This window comes from Coregonus lavaretus, assembly GCF_964263955.1.
Source record: "Coregonus lavaretus genome assembly, chromosome: 21".
NCBI classification, from domain to species: Eukaryota; Metazoa; Chordata; class Actinopteri; order Salmoniformes; family Salmonidae; genus Coregonus; species Coregonus lavaretus.
The window spans coordinates 35,801,566-35,816,940 of record NC_140008.1 but is presented as its reverse complement, the minus strand read 5'-3'; the positions used below and the strand labels follow the sequence as shown (position 1 = coordinate 35,816,940).

The following is a 15,375-nucleotide window of genomic DNA, read 5'->3' as shown; positions in this document are numbered from 1 at the left end:
CAGCTCTTTGGTCTTGGCCATAGTGGAGTTTGGAGTGTGACTGTTTGAGGTTGTGGACAGGTGTCTTTTATACTGATAACAAGTTCAAACAGGTGCCATTAATACAGGTAACGAGTGGAGGACAGAGGAGCCTCTTAAAGAAGAAGTTACAGGTCTGTGAGAGCCAGAAATCTTGCTTATTTGTAGGTGACCAAATACTTATTTTCCACCATAATTTGCAAATAAATTCATTAAAAATCCTACAATGTGATTTTCTGGAGAAAAAAAATCTCAATTTGTCTGTCATGGTTGACGTGTACATATGATGAAAATTACAGGCCTCTCTCATCTTTTTAAGTGGGAGAACTTGCACAATTGGTGGCTGACTAAATACTTTTTTCCCCCACTGTAATTATGAACTGTTGTTTCTCTTTGCTTATTTGAGCTGTTCTTGCCATAATATGGACTTGGTTTTTTACCAAATAGGGCTATCTTCTGTATACCCCCCCTACCTTGTCACAACACAACTGATTGGCTCAAAGCATTAAGAAGGAAAGGAATTCTACAAATTAACTTTTAACAAGGCACACCTGTTAATTGAAATGCATTCCAGGTGACTATCTCACGAAGCTGGTTGAGAGAATGCCAAGAGTGTGCAAAGCTGTCATCAAGGCAAAGGGTGGCTATTTCAAGAATCTCAAATATAAAATATATTTTGATTTGTTTAACACTTTTTTGGTTACTACATGATTCCATATGTGTTATTTCATACTTTTGATGTCTTCACTATTATTCTACATTGTAAAAAATAGTAAAAATAAAGAAAAACCCTTGAATGAGTAGGTGTGTCCAAACTTTTGACTGGTAGTGTAGCTCTCGCTTTGATCTCAAAATAAGCACATCTACTCAGGACCGTTCATGCTGTTAAAACAGTCCAGTTCAAAGTGAATGGCACAGATCCATATATGGCAATGGTCTATTTGCATATAGGCCTACTGCAGCTCTGATTGGTAATGGCGCACAGGTCTGTGTAGAGTATGGGCCTGAGTGGTGCCTGTCAATGCAATAGAATCCTACTCCAATGCTTTCTGCCTACAACAAAGTCTCTTGCATAGTTAGTTTTGCATACTAAGTCTTGCATTGTTCGTTTTGTTTCGGTATGTTGCATTGAAGTGGCTAATATGGCATTGATTCGATCACAATTCCCACAGTAAAGATAAACATTGATAGTGTTAACTAATGGGGAAAACTCTAGATAGTTGAGTGAAGTTCAATCTTGTGCTTGTCTGCACACTGGTATTTATTCTGTGCAGCAGTCCTGGGGGAGCTGCACGCCCACCTGCAGCTTAGAGGGAACATTGGTTATAGGCCTAATAATGATGATTTATTGGTAATAAATAAAAAATCTGATAGACTATTAAGTGAGTCAAAATTACTTTTACTTTCATATTTAGGCTATAAGTGAGGTGTTCGTGTGTTTAGTTAACATTCAAATGGCACAGTATGATTCACTATCAAGTCTAGAGCGATTGCTTTTAGCTCTCAGTCTTGTTTCACACGTTCGGGAACATATCAATAAAAACGCGATAAGAAAGGAAAAACAACATGCTCAATCAAAACCGTCTAACCAATTACAGAGCACTGGTGTAACGCCTATCGCTGTTGATCCTCCCACTTCTGTTGACCCACCTACTCTCACACACACTCCATGTAAATTTTTTTAAAGCGAAGCAGCGACCCCATGAACCCAAAGGCTTTCACTGCAGCTCCACGGTGTCCATGGCGACAGTGGACAAGGGGTGTGGGTAGACGGAAAGAGAGCGGGTACACCCACCGGAAACCGTGTCTGCAGCGCCAGCAGAAATGAAATTGAAAGATCACTTTTTCAGTCTAAAATCCCCGCGCAAATGTATATCTGGTGCAATGAAAATCGCCCGATATTCCTGCTAAACCGCTCGCCGTTATTGGATTCCAATGGTGAAGTAGGTTGCCAAGTGTGAGTGTTTTGGAAACATCGTTGAGACTTGTGTGTGAGAGGAGGCAGCGGTGCAAGATCCGCTTCTACCCATGGTCTTTTTTAAACCTTCGTCGCCGGGCGAGAAAATACATATCTAACTAGTTAGTTAAACATGGATCAGTATCACGAGTATTCCTAAGAATTTAGCCAGTATTGTTTGTCTACCCATGTCAGTAGCTACAGTAGTTAACGGTTTCAGTATGCCCGATCGATGGTTTCGTTGAAGCTTGACAGTGCCTGATGCAGGCCTGCTTTTTTCGATCTGGAAATTTCTTGACCTGGGAAAGCCATACGGGTTTTCATGACTTCCTAGCATTAGCCTTTTTCGCTGCATCCCCGACTCAAATGATGCGTGTTGTGTCGTTGCATTGATTTTAGCATATACATTTAAGTACTTTTTTTTTATCCAAACGGTATATTTTATGGGATTATCGGTCAATTCGAAGCAAATATGGTGAATTGGAAGCGGCTGCTGCGGATGTCGAACCGCTCCGTTTTGGCCTTCATTTTTTTCTTCTCCATGTCTACAACTGGTCTCTACTTCATATATGTGGCTCCTGGAATAGGTGAGTTCATTAGCTTAACATGAACAACTAATGTTGCGTTATTATCCATCTTTGGTTTATCTGTTCCAAGCAAGCTACATTGACCTCAACAGGGATGCCATAGACAGTACTGTGTGAAACTGTAGGGATGCTTTCTGCCAGTTAAGACTACTGTAGCTTGCTGCTAGCCTAGTTAGTTAACTAGCTAGATGGCTAACTTAACGTTAGTTAGCTGGATAGCTAGCCATCAGATCCGATCCGCTTGCCTACAGTTGCAGTATTGCTGTGTATATTAAGACACTGTGGAACCGGCGCGAGAAATGGCTCGGAAAACGTAACTCAATCCAGGGATGAGAAATGCATTGTATTTCGAATTGTCCCATTATCCCAACTGTTACACCAGTCTGATTGAACTAGCAGTCGTTCAATCTTCTCGCTGTAACATTTGTGATAATGGGACAATTTGGAGTACAACGTATTTCTCATCCCAGGGTTGAGGTAGTTATGTTTTCCGAGCCATCCACGGATCAGTTTACAACCTATTAGGGTTAACTAGTGAACCGATCATTTATCTTCTCGATATAGCTAGATAATCATTTGCATGATATGTAAGTTAACTAGGCAGCTCAATATAACGTTAGCAGGGTAGCTAACTTATAACGGTTAGCTGGTTAATGTAACGTTAGCCAACATTGAACAATCATGCGCTCTCTCTTCTGCAATGTTTATGCTTGCTCAGACTAACTAATTGAGCGACAAATTTTCTTACTGGGATTTCAGAAAGTAACATTTAACTGATTATTGACTTGGCCTAACTTAGCTAACGTTACACATAGCAGCAATCTCGTATAAATATCTGCCATGCGTTTGAACCATGCCATGGTGGGAAGGGAAATGGAGTTGACCACATTCACTAACCATTGTATTGGTCGAGTTCGTTTTGCATGTCCCGGTGCCCCGGGTGAGTGGGACCAATGGAATGGTCGAAAATGAGGCATGCAAAACGAAGTCGCCCACTGACAGAGCCAGCAAGTAGAGCCACTTGACCAACACTGCTAGCTACCTAGTCGTGTGGTTTAGTAGCTAGGTAGTGTAGGCTACATCTGATAGGCCTGTATGTATTTCACATGAACAGAGTGAGCAAGGTAACCTAGAATAGGATCCATGTTTATGCCATCAATCAGCCAATGTCAGCCAATCAGCCATGATGGCAAATAGGCTAGCTTTTTCCAAGTAACTCATGTCTTGAAACAGTTTGTTTCTTTGCTCAGCAAATTAGTGGTCCCAGGGGCAAAATCCCTACAGCATATCAGTAGCTAAAATGACTTGTGCCTTTGTCTGAAGCAACACAGGAAAAGGGTGTTGGCTTTTATTTACACTTCGTTAACCAGCTGTTAGGCTTATATCCATAGTTAAACACTGTCACTACGAATAGTACAGTGTTTTGGCTACTGCTAGGCCATAAGGATCACGTTATGGACATAGTGCTGATCAGAGGTGGCTGGTTGGAGGAGGTATTTGAGGACAGGCTCATTGTAATGGCTGGAATGGTATCAATGGAACAGTATCAAACGCATCAAAAATATGTAAACCACATGTTTGACTCATTCCATTGATTTTAGTCCAGCCATTATAATGAGCCTGGCCTCCTATAGCTCTTCCCACCAGCCGCCACTGGTGCTGATATAATATCCAATGTTCTGCAGCACTGTTTTGAACAGGACAACACAGACAGCCAGGCGACTATCCTAGTCACAGACTTGTTTGTGCTGTGAAGCCAACTCCTATGGTCGTTGTCATGCCAAACAATACATCATTGTTTGGCATAGGGATGGGCACGGTTATTCAAATATCCGAACAAACATTAGTATTCGATTACTTGGGAGAGTATTCACTTTTTTTTTGAAAAGGCTTTGTCTAAAATTAATTAGTTACCTACAGTGGGGAGAACAAGTATTTGATACACTGCCGATTTTTTGCAGGTTTTCCTACTTACAAAGCATGTAGAGGTCTGTAATTTTTATCATAGGTACACTTCAACTGTGCGAGACGGAATCTAAAAAAGCCCTCCTGTTCTCCACTCATTACCTGTATTAACTGCACCTGTTTGAACTTGTTACCTGTATAAAAGACACCTGTCCACACACTCAATCAAACAGACTCCAACCTCTCCACAATGGCCAAGACCAGAGAGCTGTGTAAGGACATCAGGGAAAAAATTGTAGACCTGCACAAGGCTGGGATGGGCTACAGGACAATAGGCAAGCAGCTTGGTGAGAAGGCAACAACTGTTGGCGCAATTATTAGAAAATGGAAGAAGTTCAAGATGACGGTCAATCACCCTCGGTCTGGGGCTCCATGCAAGATCTCACCTCGTGGGGCATCAATGATCATGAGGAAGATGAGGGATCAGCCCAGAACTACACGGCAGGACCTGGTCAATGACTTGAAGAGAGCTGGTGTTTGGAGGAAGAAGAAGGATGAGTACAACCCCAAGAACACCATCCCAACCGTGAATCATGGAGGTGGAAACATCATTCTTTGGGGCTGCTTTTCTGCAAAGGGGACAGGACGACTGCACCGTATTGAGGGGAGGATGGATGGGGCCATGTATCGCGAGATCTTGGCCAACAACCTCCTTCCATCAGTAAGAGCATTGAAGATGGGTCGTGGCTGGGTCTTCCAGCATGACAACGACCCGAAACACACAGCCAGGGCAACTAAGGAGTGGCTCCGTAAGAAGCATCTCAAGGTCCTGGAGTGGCCTAGCCAGTCTCCAGACCTGAACCCAATTGAAAATCTTTGGAGGGAGCTGAAAGTCCGTATTGCCCAGCGACAGCCCCGAAACCTGAAGGATCTGGAGAAGGTCTGTATGGAGGAGTGGGCCAAAATTCCTGCTGCAGTGTGTGCAAACCTGGTCAAGACCTACAGGAAATGTTTGATCTCTGTAATTGCAAACAAAGGTTTCTGTACCAAATATTAAGTTCTGCTTTTCTGATGTATCAAATACTTATGTCATGCAATAAAATGCAAATTAATTACTTAAAAATCATACAATGTGATTTTCTGGATTTTTGTTTTAGATTCCGTCTCTCACAGTTGAAGTGTATCTATGATAAAAATTAGACCTCTACATGCTTTGTAAGTAGGAAAACCTGCAAAATCAGCAGTGTATAAAATACTTGTTCTCCTCACTGTATGTGACATTGCTGCATAGCCTACAAGGATAGACCATTCAAGCCCAGATAGCAGATAATGGACCATAACAGATACACTATATATTAGGGCTTTCCCCGACTAAAAAAAACTTTGTCGACCGAGAGTAGTCTGTTCTTTCAACCAATTGATTGATTGAACATTTTAAACGTGTATTTTTCCATATAGAGAGACACCCTATGTTTGAATAAAATGAACTATATGTAGGCTACTGAGCTTGTCTGATGCTTTAAGCACTGCGATTTAAAACGAAGACACACAAATTACTAAAGCGGGCGCCAGAGATCAATATAGCCTAACCAGAAGAAAAAAACCTGTTCCCGACCCCCCTCCTCCCGCTGCTGCTGGCCTTCGCAGACGTCACCCTCCTGCAGTTGCGGTAATAGGCTACACCAGTGGTCGGCAACCTTTTCCATTTGGAGTGCCAATTAATCGTACCATTTCTACTAATCTCCGTACCAGTTATGATTTTCATATGCACATTTTCGTGGAAAGGGTCATTTTATTTATAATAGTCTTCATATCTCAAAATCAATGTCATGTGGTTAATCAAATTTCGATCTAAATGAAAATGATACAAATCTAAAAGTAACTTCTATTGCCAATATGTAAATAAAGCCAACAAATAAAAACATTGCAGCCCGCAGGTAGAAAATATCCTATGAATCACATTGGCTACGCATGGCCTGTCTGCAAGGAACTTGAAACATTGTATCACTAATAACTTGGTCCTGCCTGAAGCTAGTGCTAGCAAACTTGCAACATTGTATAAAAGATTCTGGGCCCTCAGAGTTTCCGGGCCAGTGAGGTCCTGACAGACAGACACAGCTGTAGGCTATTTGCGCAAGGGATAAGAAGTAATCAGGTAGGCTTATTTTTATGACGTTTCCACCAGATTTTTCAAATAGGCCAAGTTGAGGCACTATTGTCATTCTCAATGGATGTTAAAACAGACTTTGTTTATTTGCTGTGTGAGGTGAAGAAAACATTATTTTGAGAAGCTCCACAGTGATGGGGGAGTTAAGACAATCAGAAATAGTATCAGATCCCCAAATGGGCACATTTTTCTAGGCCTACATTTGCGCGCAGGCCAGGTAGCCTAGGCCTACTTCTATGTGTAATCAGGTGCGTGTCCTTACTCAAGATTGACAGGAGCGCTCCAAACAAAAGGCAATGAATATATTGACAATTTGTAATTGGAATGAATGAACCAAAACTATTTTCTCATAAGAGTAGCCTAGGTTGTGCGCTCTGCAAACAACGTGTCCACTCCTACAATGACAACGGTAAGACTGTAATAATAACATATTGAATGCATTAACAGAAATTACCTTAACCAAACAAACATTGTAGATGAGAAATTATATAATTAACGGTAAATATACTACTGGTGATACTGGTGTGCCATCCCCGCGGCCTCCGCAATGGATTAGTCCACTCAGACAGGCGTGAATCAGACAAGGTTCTCGTGTGCCATAAATTATTTTTATATATTTGCCACTGCTCGACTAAAAAAATCTTGGTCGGCCAACAGCCAATCAATCAAACAATTGACCAGTTGACTAAATGGGTTCAGCCCTACTGTAGATACAAAAGTATGTGGACACCCCTTTTTAAATTAGTGAATTCAGCTATTTCAGCCACACCCGTTGCTGACAGGTGTATACAATCGAGCACACAGTCATGCAATCTCCATAGACAAACATTGGCAGTAGAATGGCCTTACTGAAGAGCTCAGTGACTTTCTGACTCAAGACATTTCAGCTTTTAATTTTGAAGTAATTTGTAAAAAATTCTAAACATAATTCCACTTTGACGTTGTGGGGCATTGTGTGTAGGCCACACAATCTCTATTTAATCCATTTAAAATTCAAGATGTAACACAACAAAATATGGAAAAGTCAAATGTGAATACTTTTTGAAGGCACTGTAAGCTGTCGACATACACAAACAAACACAATCAATCTAGCTTACTTATTTTGCCAGCTAGAAATAAATAGCCACACATTAATTCAGAAACAGAGAAAGAGGATAGCTAGCTATATAGCAAACTAACGTTAGTAGCTGCATCGTCAACAAGTAGCAACTGTGACAACATTGATCCTAAGATCACAGAATGAACTTTCCAATTGAGCAAAATCCACAATCCACCCCTCCAAAGACAGCATGGCTCTGGGGCTTCTCCGTAATGTCCCCAGATCTGCGAATGGATCCATGGCTGAATTAACGCAACACGCAGCCCCCCACAAACACCTTGAAAACTTGCTCTATAAAGTAACAGTGACCTCTGTCGCGGCCAGGCCTGAAATTTCGTGATTTGGCCTTCAAGAGGTGACCAATCTGCCAGAGCACCAAGGCCATATGCTAGGGCACTAAGTCCATTTACCAAAATAGGCCATTTACATTTATTTGAAAACGAACAAAAAAGCTGACGTTGTTCTGTTAAGAAAAACATAAGTATATGTGAATGTACATAAATAAAGTATAGGTGATAGCCAATGCTGAGATGAAGAAGGTGCCTGAAAATCCACTTTTTAATGAGACTTTTAATTACACTTGTATGTTTGTGTGCGTATTCAGTAGTCGGAAAGTATTCAGCCCCCTTGACCTTTTCCACATTTTGTTGCGTTACAGCCTTATTCTAAAATGGATTAAATAAAAAAAGTTCCTCAGCCATCTACACCCAATACCCCATAATGACGAAGCGAAAACAGGTTTTTATAATTTTTTGCTAATTTATTAAAAATAAATAACAGAAAAACCTTATTTACATAAGTATTCAGACCCTTTGCTATGACACTCGAAATTGAGCTCAAGTGTATCCTGTTTCCATTGATCATCCTTGAGATGTTTCTACAACTTAGACACACCTGTGATAAATTCAGTTGATTGGACATGATTTGGAAAGGCACACACCTGTCTATATAAGATCCCACAGTTGACAGTGCATGTCAGAGCAAAAACAAAGCCATGAGGTCGAAGGAATTGTCCGTAGAGCTCCGAGACAGGATTGAGTCGAGGCACAGATCTGGGGAAGGATACCAAAACATTTCTGCAGCATTGAAGGTCCCCAAGAACACAGTGGCCTAAATCATTCTTAAATGGAAGAAGTTTGGAACCACCAAGACTCTTCCTAGAGCTGGCCGCCTGGCCAAACTGAGCAAGCAGGGGAGAAGGGCCTTGGTCAGGGGACCAAGAACCCGATGGTCACTCTGGCAGAGCTCCAGAGTTTCTCTGTGGAGATGGGAGAACCTTCCAGAAGGACAACCATCTCTGCAGCAGTCCACCAATCAGGCCTTTATGGTAGAGTGGCCAGACGGAAGCCACTCCTCAGTAAAAGGCACATGACAGCCCATTTGGAGTTTGCCAAAAGGCACCTAACGTACTCTCAGACCATGAGAAACAAGGTTCTCTGGTCTGATGAAACCAAGATTGAACTCTTTGGCCTGAATCCCAAGCGTCATGCCTTTAGGAAACCTGGCACCATCCCTACGGTGAAGCATGGTGGAGGCAGCATCATGCTGTGGGGATGTTTTTCAGCGGCAGGGACTGGGAAACTAGTCAGGCTCGAGGGAAAGATGAACGGTGCAAAGTACAGAGAGATCCTTGATGAAAACCTGCTCCAGGGCACTCAGGACCTTAGACTGGGGCGAAGGTTCACCTTCCAACAGGACAATGACCCTAAGCACACAGCCAAGACAATGCAGGAGTGGCTTCGGGACAGGTGTCTGAATGTCCTTGAGTGGCCCAGCCAGAGCCTGGACTTGAACCCAATCGAACATCTCTGGAGAGACCTGAAAATAGCTGTGCAGCAATGAGAGCTTGAGAAGATCTGCAGAGAAGAATGGGAGAGACTCTCCAAACACAGGTGTGCCAAGCTTGTGCTTCATACCCAAGAAGACTCGAGGCCGTAATCGCTGCCAAAGGTGCTTCAACAAAGCACTGAGTTAAAGGTCTGAATACTTATGCAAATGTCATATTTCAGTTTTTTAATACATTTGCAAAAAAAATTTAAAACCAGTTTTTGCTTTATCATTATGGGGTATTGTGTATAGATTGAGGGGAAAAAACAATTTAATCAATTTTAGAATAAGGCTGTAAAGTAACAAAATGTAGAAAAAGTTAAGGGGTTTGAATACTTTCCTAATTCACTGAATGTAATGGGCAATTTGCTACTGCTCGACTAAAACAAATCGCTGGTCGACTAATTGGGGTCAGCCCTAATTGTTTTCACTCTGTTATTTAGTCTAGGTCAATGTTGTGGCGTTACTTCAATGTTGTTGATCCATCCTCAGCCATTGAACTCTGTAGCTGTTTTAACATCACCAATGTCCTTCAGCTCAGTTCAGAAGGACAACTATCTTTAATGTGTCTGGGTGGTTTAATACTTCATCCACTGCATAATTATTAACTTCATCAAGCTTAAAGAGATATTCAACGTCTGATTTGTTATTGTGACCCATCTACCAATCACTACCCCTCTTTATGAGGCTTTCGAAAAGCTCCCTGGTCTTTGTAGTTGCTTGAAATTCAATACTTGAATGAGGGACCTTACAGATGTATGTATGGGGGACAGAGAAAGGGGTGATCAAAAATCATGTCAACCCTTATTATTTCAAACAGAGTGAGTCCATGTAGCTTATGTGATTTGTTTAGCCACATTTTGCTCCTGAACTAAGGGTCTATTCTCATTGCCGAGAATTTCGAAAGATTCTCTAGAAGTAGCGATTCTCAAGAGACATTACAGTAATGCAAACGTATTTCTCATGTCTGGAACGCTACCTCCGGAGGTAAGCAGGTCAGTGTAAACAGAATTGTCTCGTTGAGCCCAACATTCATACAGTAAAAATAATAGCAGAGCAATGTTTTTGAAACGGCTGAAATGTATGGACATTTTCATTATATTTGAGACTTGTTTTATTGAGTTTTAACCTGAAATTGCAGTAACAGCCTGTTACATTCTGAAATGATCGCCGTATCGTTAAGAACAGGCAGCAGCGACTCTTCCTGGGGTCCGGCAAAATTAAGGCAGAGATATTTAAACAGTACAAAACATTCATAACAGATTTCACAACACACTAATAAGTGTGTGCCCTCAGACCCCTACTCCACTACCACATATCTACACCACAAAATTCATGTGTACGTTTGTGTATAGTGTGTATGTTATGTGTGTGTATGCATGTGTCTGTGCCTATGTTTGTGTTGCTTCACAGTAGATTGATAATGAAGCCTGGTTTGTTCTTAGGTAACTTTTTATACGCTGAAACTACTTTTATATTCTTATGAAAGGGATACACGTTTGATATGCTAGTGTTACTAGCTTGCATAGCTAGCTAAGGATGTAATGTAAATTGAAAAGTTGATGTACATATTATGTAAATTGAAATCTCGTTGCGCTGCCTCCTTAAATGTTCGTCAATGAGAATAGCCTCTAATTTAAGCTTGCCTAAATGAAGGGGATGAATACTTGGGAATTTCCATCTAAACGGACCCGTGAGCACCAACATTAAGTTAATAGGAGCACATCAAATTGGGTGTCAAATTAAAGCAGAGTCCTATTTTGGGGGAGAAAAGGCATGTTATATACATAATTAAAAAGAAAAACATTTTCCATCCCAAATAATTTGTGTAAACAAAGGCTTTGATTTCTGGTCAAACAGATGGAAAAGGGGTCTTAGACGACAGCTACCAGAAAAAGTATTAAAAGGTATTAGAAATACATAAAAACAAAATGTTGAAGTAAAGGCCCCTGCTAACCAATAGAAATAGGTATTTGAAATGTTTTGACTGTTCGAGTACTCCCATGATTTTTTTTTTTTATAACACAAGGGCAATCCCCGCACTGGATATTTATTTTTGGCTCATTTATCTATGTCAACAGTGCAGCAATACCTAATTTATTATAACCATTACAGATAACAAATTATAATTACTAAATTGCCTCATATTCAGTCAATAAAAATATCAACTCATTATATTATATAGTGGAACACAATCTTCAAAAAGGCAGTAACCTCAGCAGTGACACTTGCTTGTAGAAGCCTATGGCTGTGCAATAGCATAGCCTTGTTTTGTTAATTTAGAGGACAAGATGCTGTTATTTCCCGAGCCCTTATCACAGTCAAGATAAACCTATTTTATTTTAAAAAAAACATGGTGTAGTATAACAGCCTAGGCTAACCAATTCTAAATGGCACTAGCAGTTCGCAAAGTAGCCTAAGCGAAAAATAGACAGGACACAATTATTCCAAAACTGCAGCTTGTTGGAACACACATTTTCCTACTTCAATTAACCAGTCCATTTTGAATTTGTGATAAAACTGTCGTCATTTTGCAAGGAATGTAAATTGTGTATCCCATCAGTTAGACATTTTTTTTAATGCCCCCTCTCCCACCGTTTTTGTAGTAATTTATTTCTGTAGGCCTAACAGGAGCTTGTGTGCGCACTCAGCACTGGTGTGTAGAGGGAGCGGTCAGAACACAATTGAGTGAGTGTGACATGGTGGGGAAAGGGAATTTAGGGAAAATAACTGTGATGCTTTGCTTGGTTTCTTTTTTGTTGTGCCCCGCAAAAGCACATGTACAAATGGAACACTATACATATTTTTTTCTTTTTTCGGGACAAGCCACAAAGCACATTCCACCAAATAGTTTTACAGTATTTGAAGAAAAAAAAGATCTCTGGTTAAAAATCGAGTTTTGAGTACTCTAACTGACGTTTAGTTGCCTTCTGTAAGTTTAAGAAACATTGCCTTGTGCCTTGTAATTCCTTTACCAAAAACCCATGTATCTATTTTTTAATTTCTCTCCGTCATGAGGAGGGAGGATAATGAAATTTCACAGAAGTAACAAGTATTATTATTAACAAGTAAAGGTAGACCTACCAATTAGTGTTTTTACTGATATCAAGTTTGTTTATTAAGTGATTAAAACCCATAATTCTGTTACTGTAACAGAATTATGGAACAATTAGTAATGTAATTACTGCAATTAAGTTGGCTACAATGGGAAATCCTAGTAGTCACCAAACACAGTTGGGTCACCTGCTACTGTCCTCCCTTCCACTGGCATACTGTTATTTGTAAGTTTGTAAGTCGCTCTGGATAAGAGCGTCTGCTAAATGACGTAAATGTAAAATGTAAATGTTATGTTCAGCTCATAACTGTTTTCTTTCTCTTTCTGTCGTCTGGTCGTCAAAGCAAGACTGTGAAAACCGTCTGGACAATCCCTCACGCTCTCGCTCTCTCTTGATGCTCTCTCTCTGTCACCTCTCCTGGCTCCTACTGACACCTACCATGAGGCCTACCACCTATTCTCTTTCCATTTACTGTAACAAGCATCCTCACACACTGAGCACCGACCAACATCGACGTCCATGGATGTTGAAATTTGGTCAGTCCGCCCTGGCCGGACCAAATCTGAACCAATCATAGACGTCAGTTTTGCAAATTTGAACAGTACAATACAGTAGAGTATAGAACAGTACAGTAAAGCACACTAGAGTACAGTATAATGTACTGAACTGTGCTGTGCCGTACTGTGATGTCCGAAGTTGTGAGACATAGAATGTCTATGATTGGTTTCAGATTTGGTCTGGTCCGGACCAACCAAATGTTGTCTTGTTTGTATATTTCTAACTTTGTGTACCTATTCAGGATACATCACAATGAAGAAAATGAAATTCATATCAACAATTATGCATTTCTGTATAGTACAGATCAGGGACCCATGATGTAATTCCGTAACCATAATTCCGTTACCGGATGTAAATCCACTTCACATACTGTAGTTCAATAACCAAAATATATATTTTTTTAACTCAAGGTGTCATGTCATAGCTGACACCACATTTCTGCAGACATCTTTGAATCTTAATTCGGAGCAGATATTTAAGCGTTTTTGGAAAATGTGGTTGCGTAAAAAACTTTGCCGTAATTCTGTTACCAGACTTTGCATCGGCACAGTTCTTCCAGTAAAGGTTTTTGTGACATTTTCTGTGCAAATTGTTCAAAGTAGTCCTTGTGGAGTTGTATGGTTTGTTAAAGTTTGAAATCAATGGTTTTTGTTTGGCATAGCCTACATTTTAAAGTGAAAAATCTGAGTCAAAGCGCAGTTCTGTTAGCGTAGAATTGCCCTTATGCAACGACTATTTTAGTTATAAAATGTTTATTAATTAGTAAACATTTGTAGGATTCTCAATTCACTTTGACATTATGGAGTATTTTGTGTAGATCAATGACAAACAAATCTCAATTAAATCTAGTTTATTTCAATCCGACTTTGTAATACAACAAAACGTTAAAAGAATCCAAGGGGGTGAATACTTATGATACCCACTGTACAAATAAACAAATCTCAAAGTGCTTGAAAAGCAAAACAAACCTCAATTAAAGTATGAATGACATGAGTGTAGGTTTGGACTTAAAACGTTTTGAGTACTTCAACCCTCCAACAGATGGCGCGACAGTCAAGCACAAGGCTTGAGCAGAGGGAGGTTCAGGTGGTCAACAGGGGGAGCTGAGCAGCCAGAGCAGGTCTTCTGGGCGCAGGCAGGTACAGGTAACTACCAAAATAAAGGAAACACCAACATAATGTCTTAATAGGGCATTGCGCCACCACGTGCCAGAACAGCTTCAATGCACCTTGGCATAGATTCTACAAGTGTCTGGAACTCTATTGGAGGGATGCGACACCATTCTTCCACAAGAAATTCCAACATTTGGTGTTTTGTTGATGGTGGTGGAAAACGCTGTCTCAGGCACCGCTCCAGAATCTCCCATAAGTGTTAAATTGGGTTGAGATCTGGTGACTGAGACGGCCATGGCATATGGTTTACATCGTTTTCATGCTCATCAAACCATTCGTTGACCACTCGTGCCCTGTGGATGGGGGCATAGCCATTGTAGCCAAAATAATGGCCTGCCATGCATTTTATACATGACCCTAAGCATGATGGGATGTTAATTGCTTAATTAACTCAGGAACCACACCTGTGTGGAAGCACCTGCTTTCAATATACTTTGTATTCCTAATTTACTTGTGTTTCCATTATTTTGGCAGTTACCTGTAGCTCAAGGCATCTCGCCGGCCACGTCTTCTCCATAGCGTAGCTATGTGACGCAACTGTCTGGATGAGAACCAAAACAAATTTCAAACGTATGTCCTTCAACCATTACTGGAGATATTAGGCCTAGATTGTTTTGATTTGAATAGCATCAAAAAGGTAAACCACTACCAGCTGTATGTGCAGTATAGTAGACAGACATTGGAAAATACCATTAATATAGGCCTAGTAATATCTGAAAAGGTCAGTAGGTCTGGAGAATGTGTTTTCATCCTCTGAGCCATCGAACACCAGCTTTCTTTTTCATAGCCTATAGAAGTCCCATAGGTTATCCTCTATGTTCTGTGTTTAAAATAGCAAATGATTCTTGAAGATCCGTTCTTTAATATTAGATGTGTAGCTATGTCCAGTCAATGATTGCTGTGTGTAAAGTATCTGAGACAGTGTCAGTATGTAGGCTAACAAGATTGGATAATGCTGGATTATATGGTCAGTTGGTCACAGTCATTATTACAGTCAGATGTGGTCAGCACAGAGAGCATGGTGTATGA

The 15,375-nt window shown here is 40.6% G+C and overlaps 1 protein-coding gene across 1 annotated transcript in view; it reads left to right on the top strand.

Moving 5' to 3' along the window:
* The first annotated feature begins 1,811 nt into the window (after positions 1–1,811).
* The window catches only part of LOC311149025 (beta-1,4-galactosyltransferase 6-like), a 46,855-nt gene continuing 33,291 nt past the window's right edge, over positions 1,812–15,375 (top strand). The window contains exon 1 of the mRNA XM_084186116.1: positions 1,812–2,562. Coding sequence (XP_084042242.1) covers positions 2,448–2,562 — 115 coding nt within the window. The 5' untranslated portion in view covers positions 1,812–2,447. The remainder of the gene's footprint in view (positions 2,563–15,375) is intronic.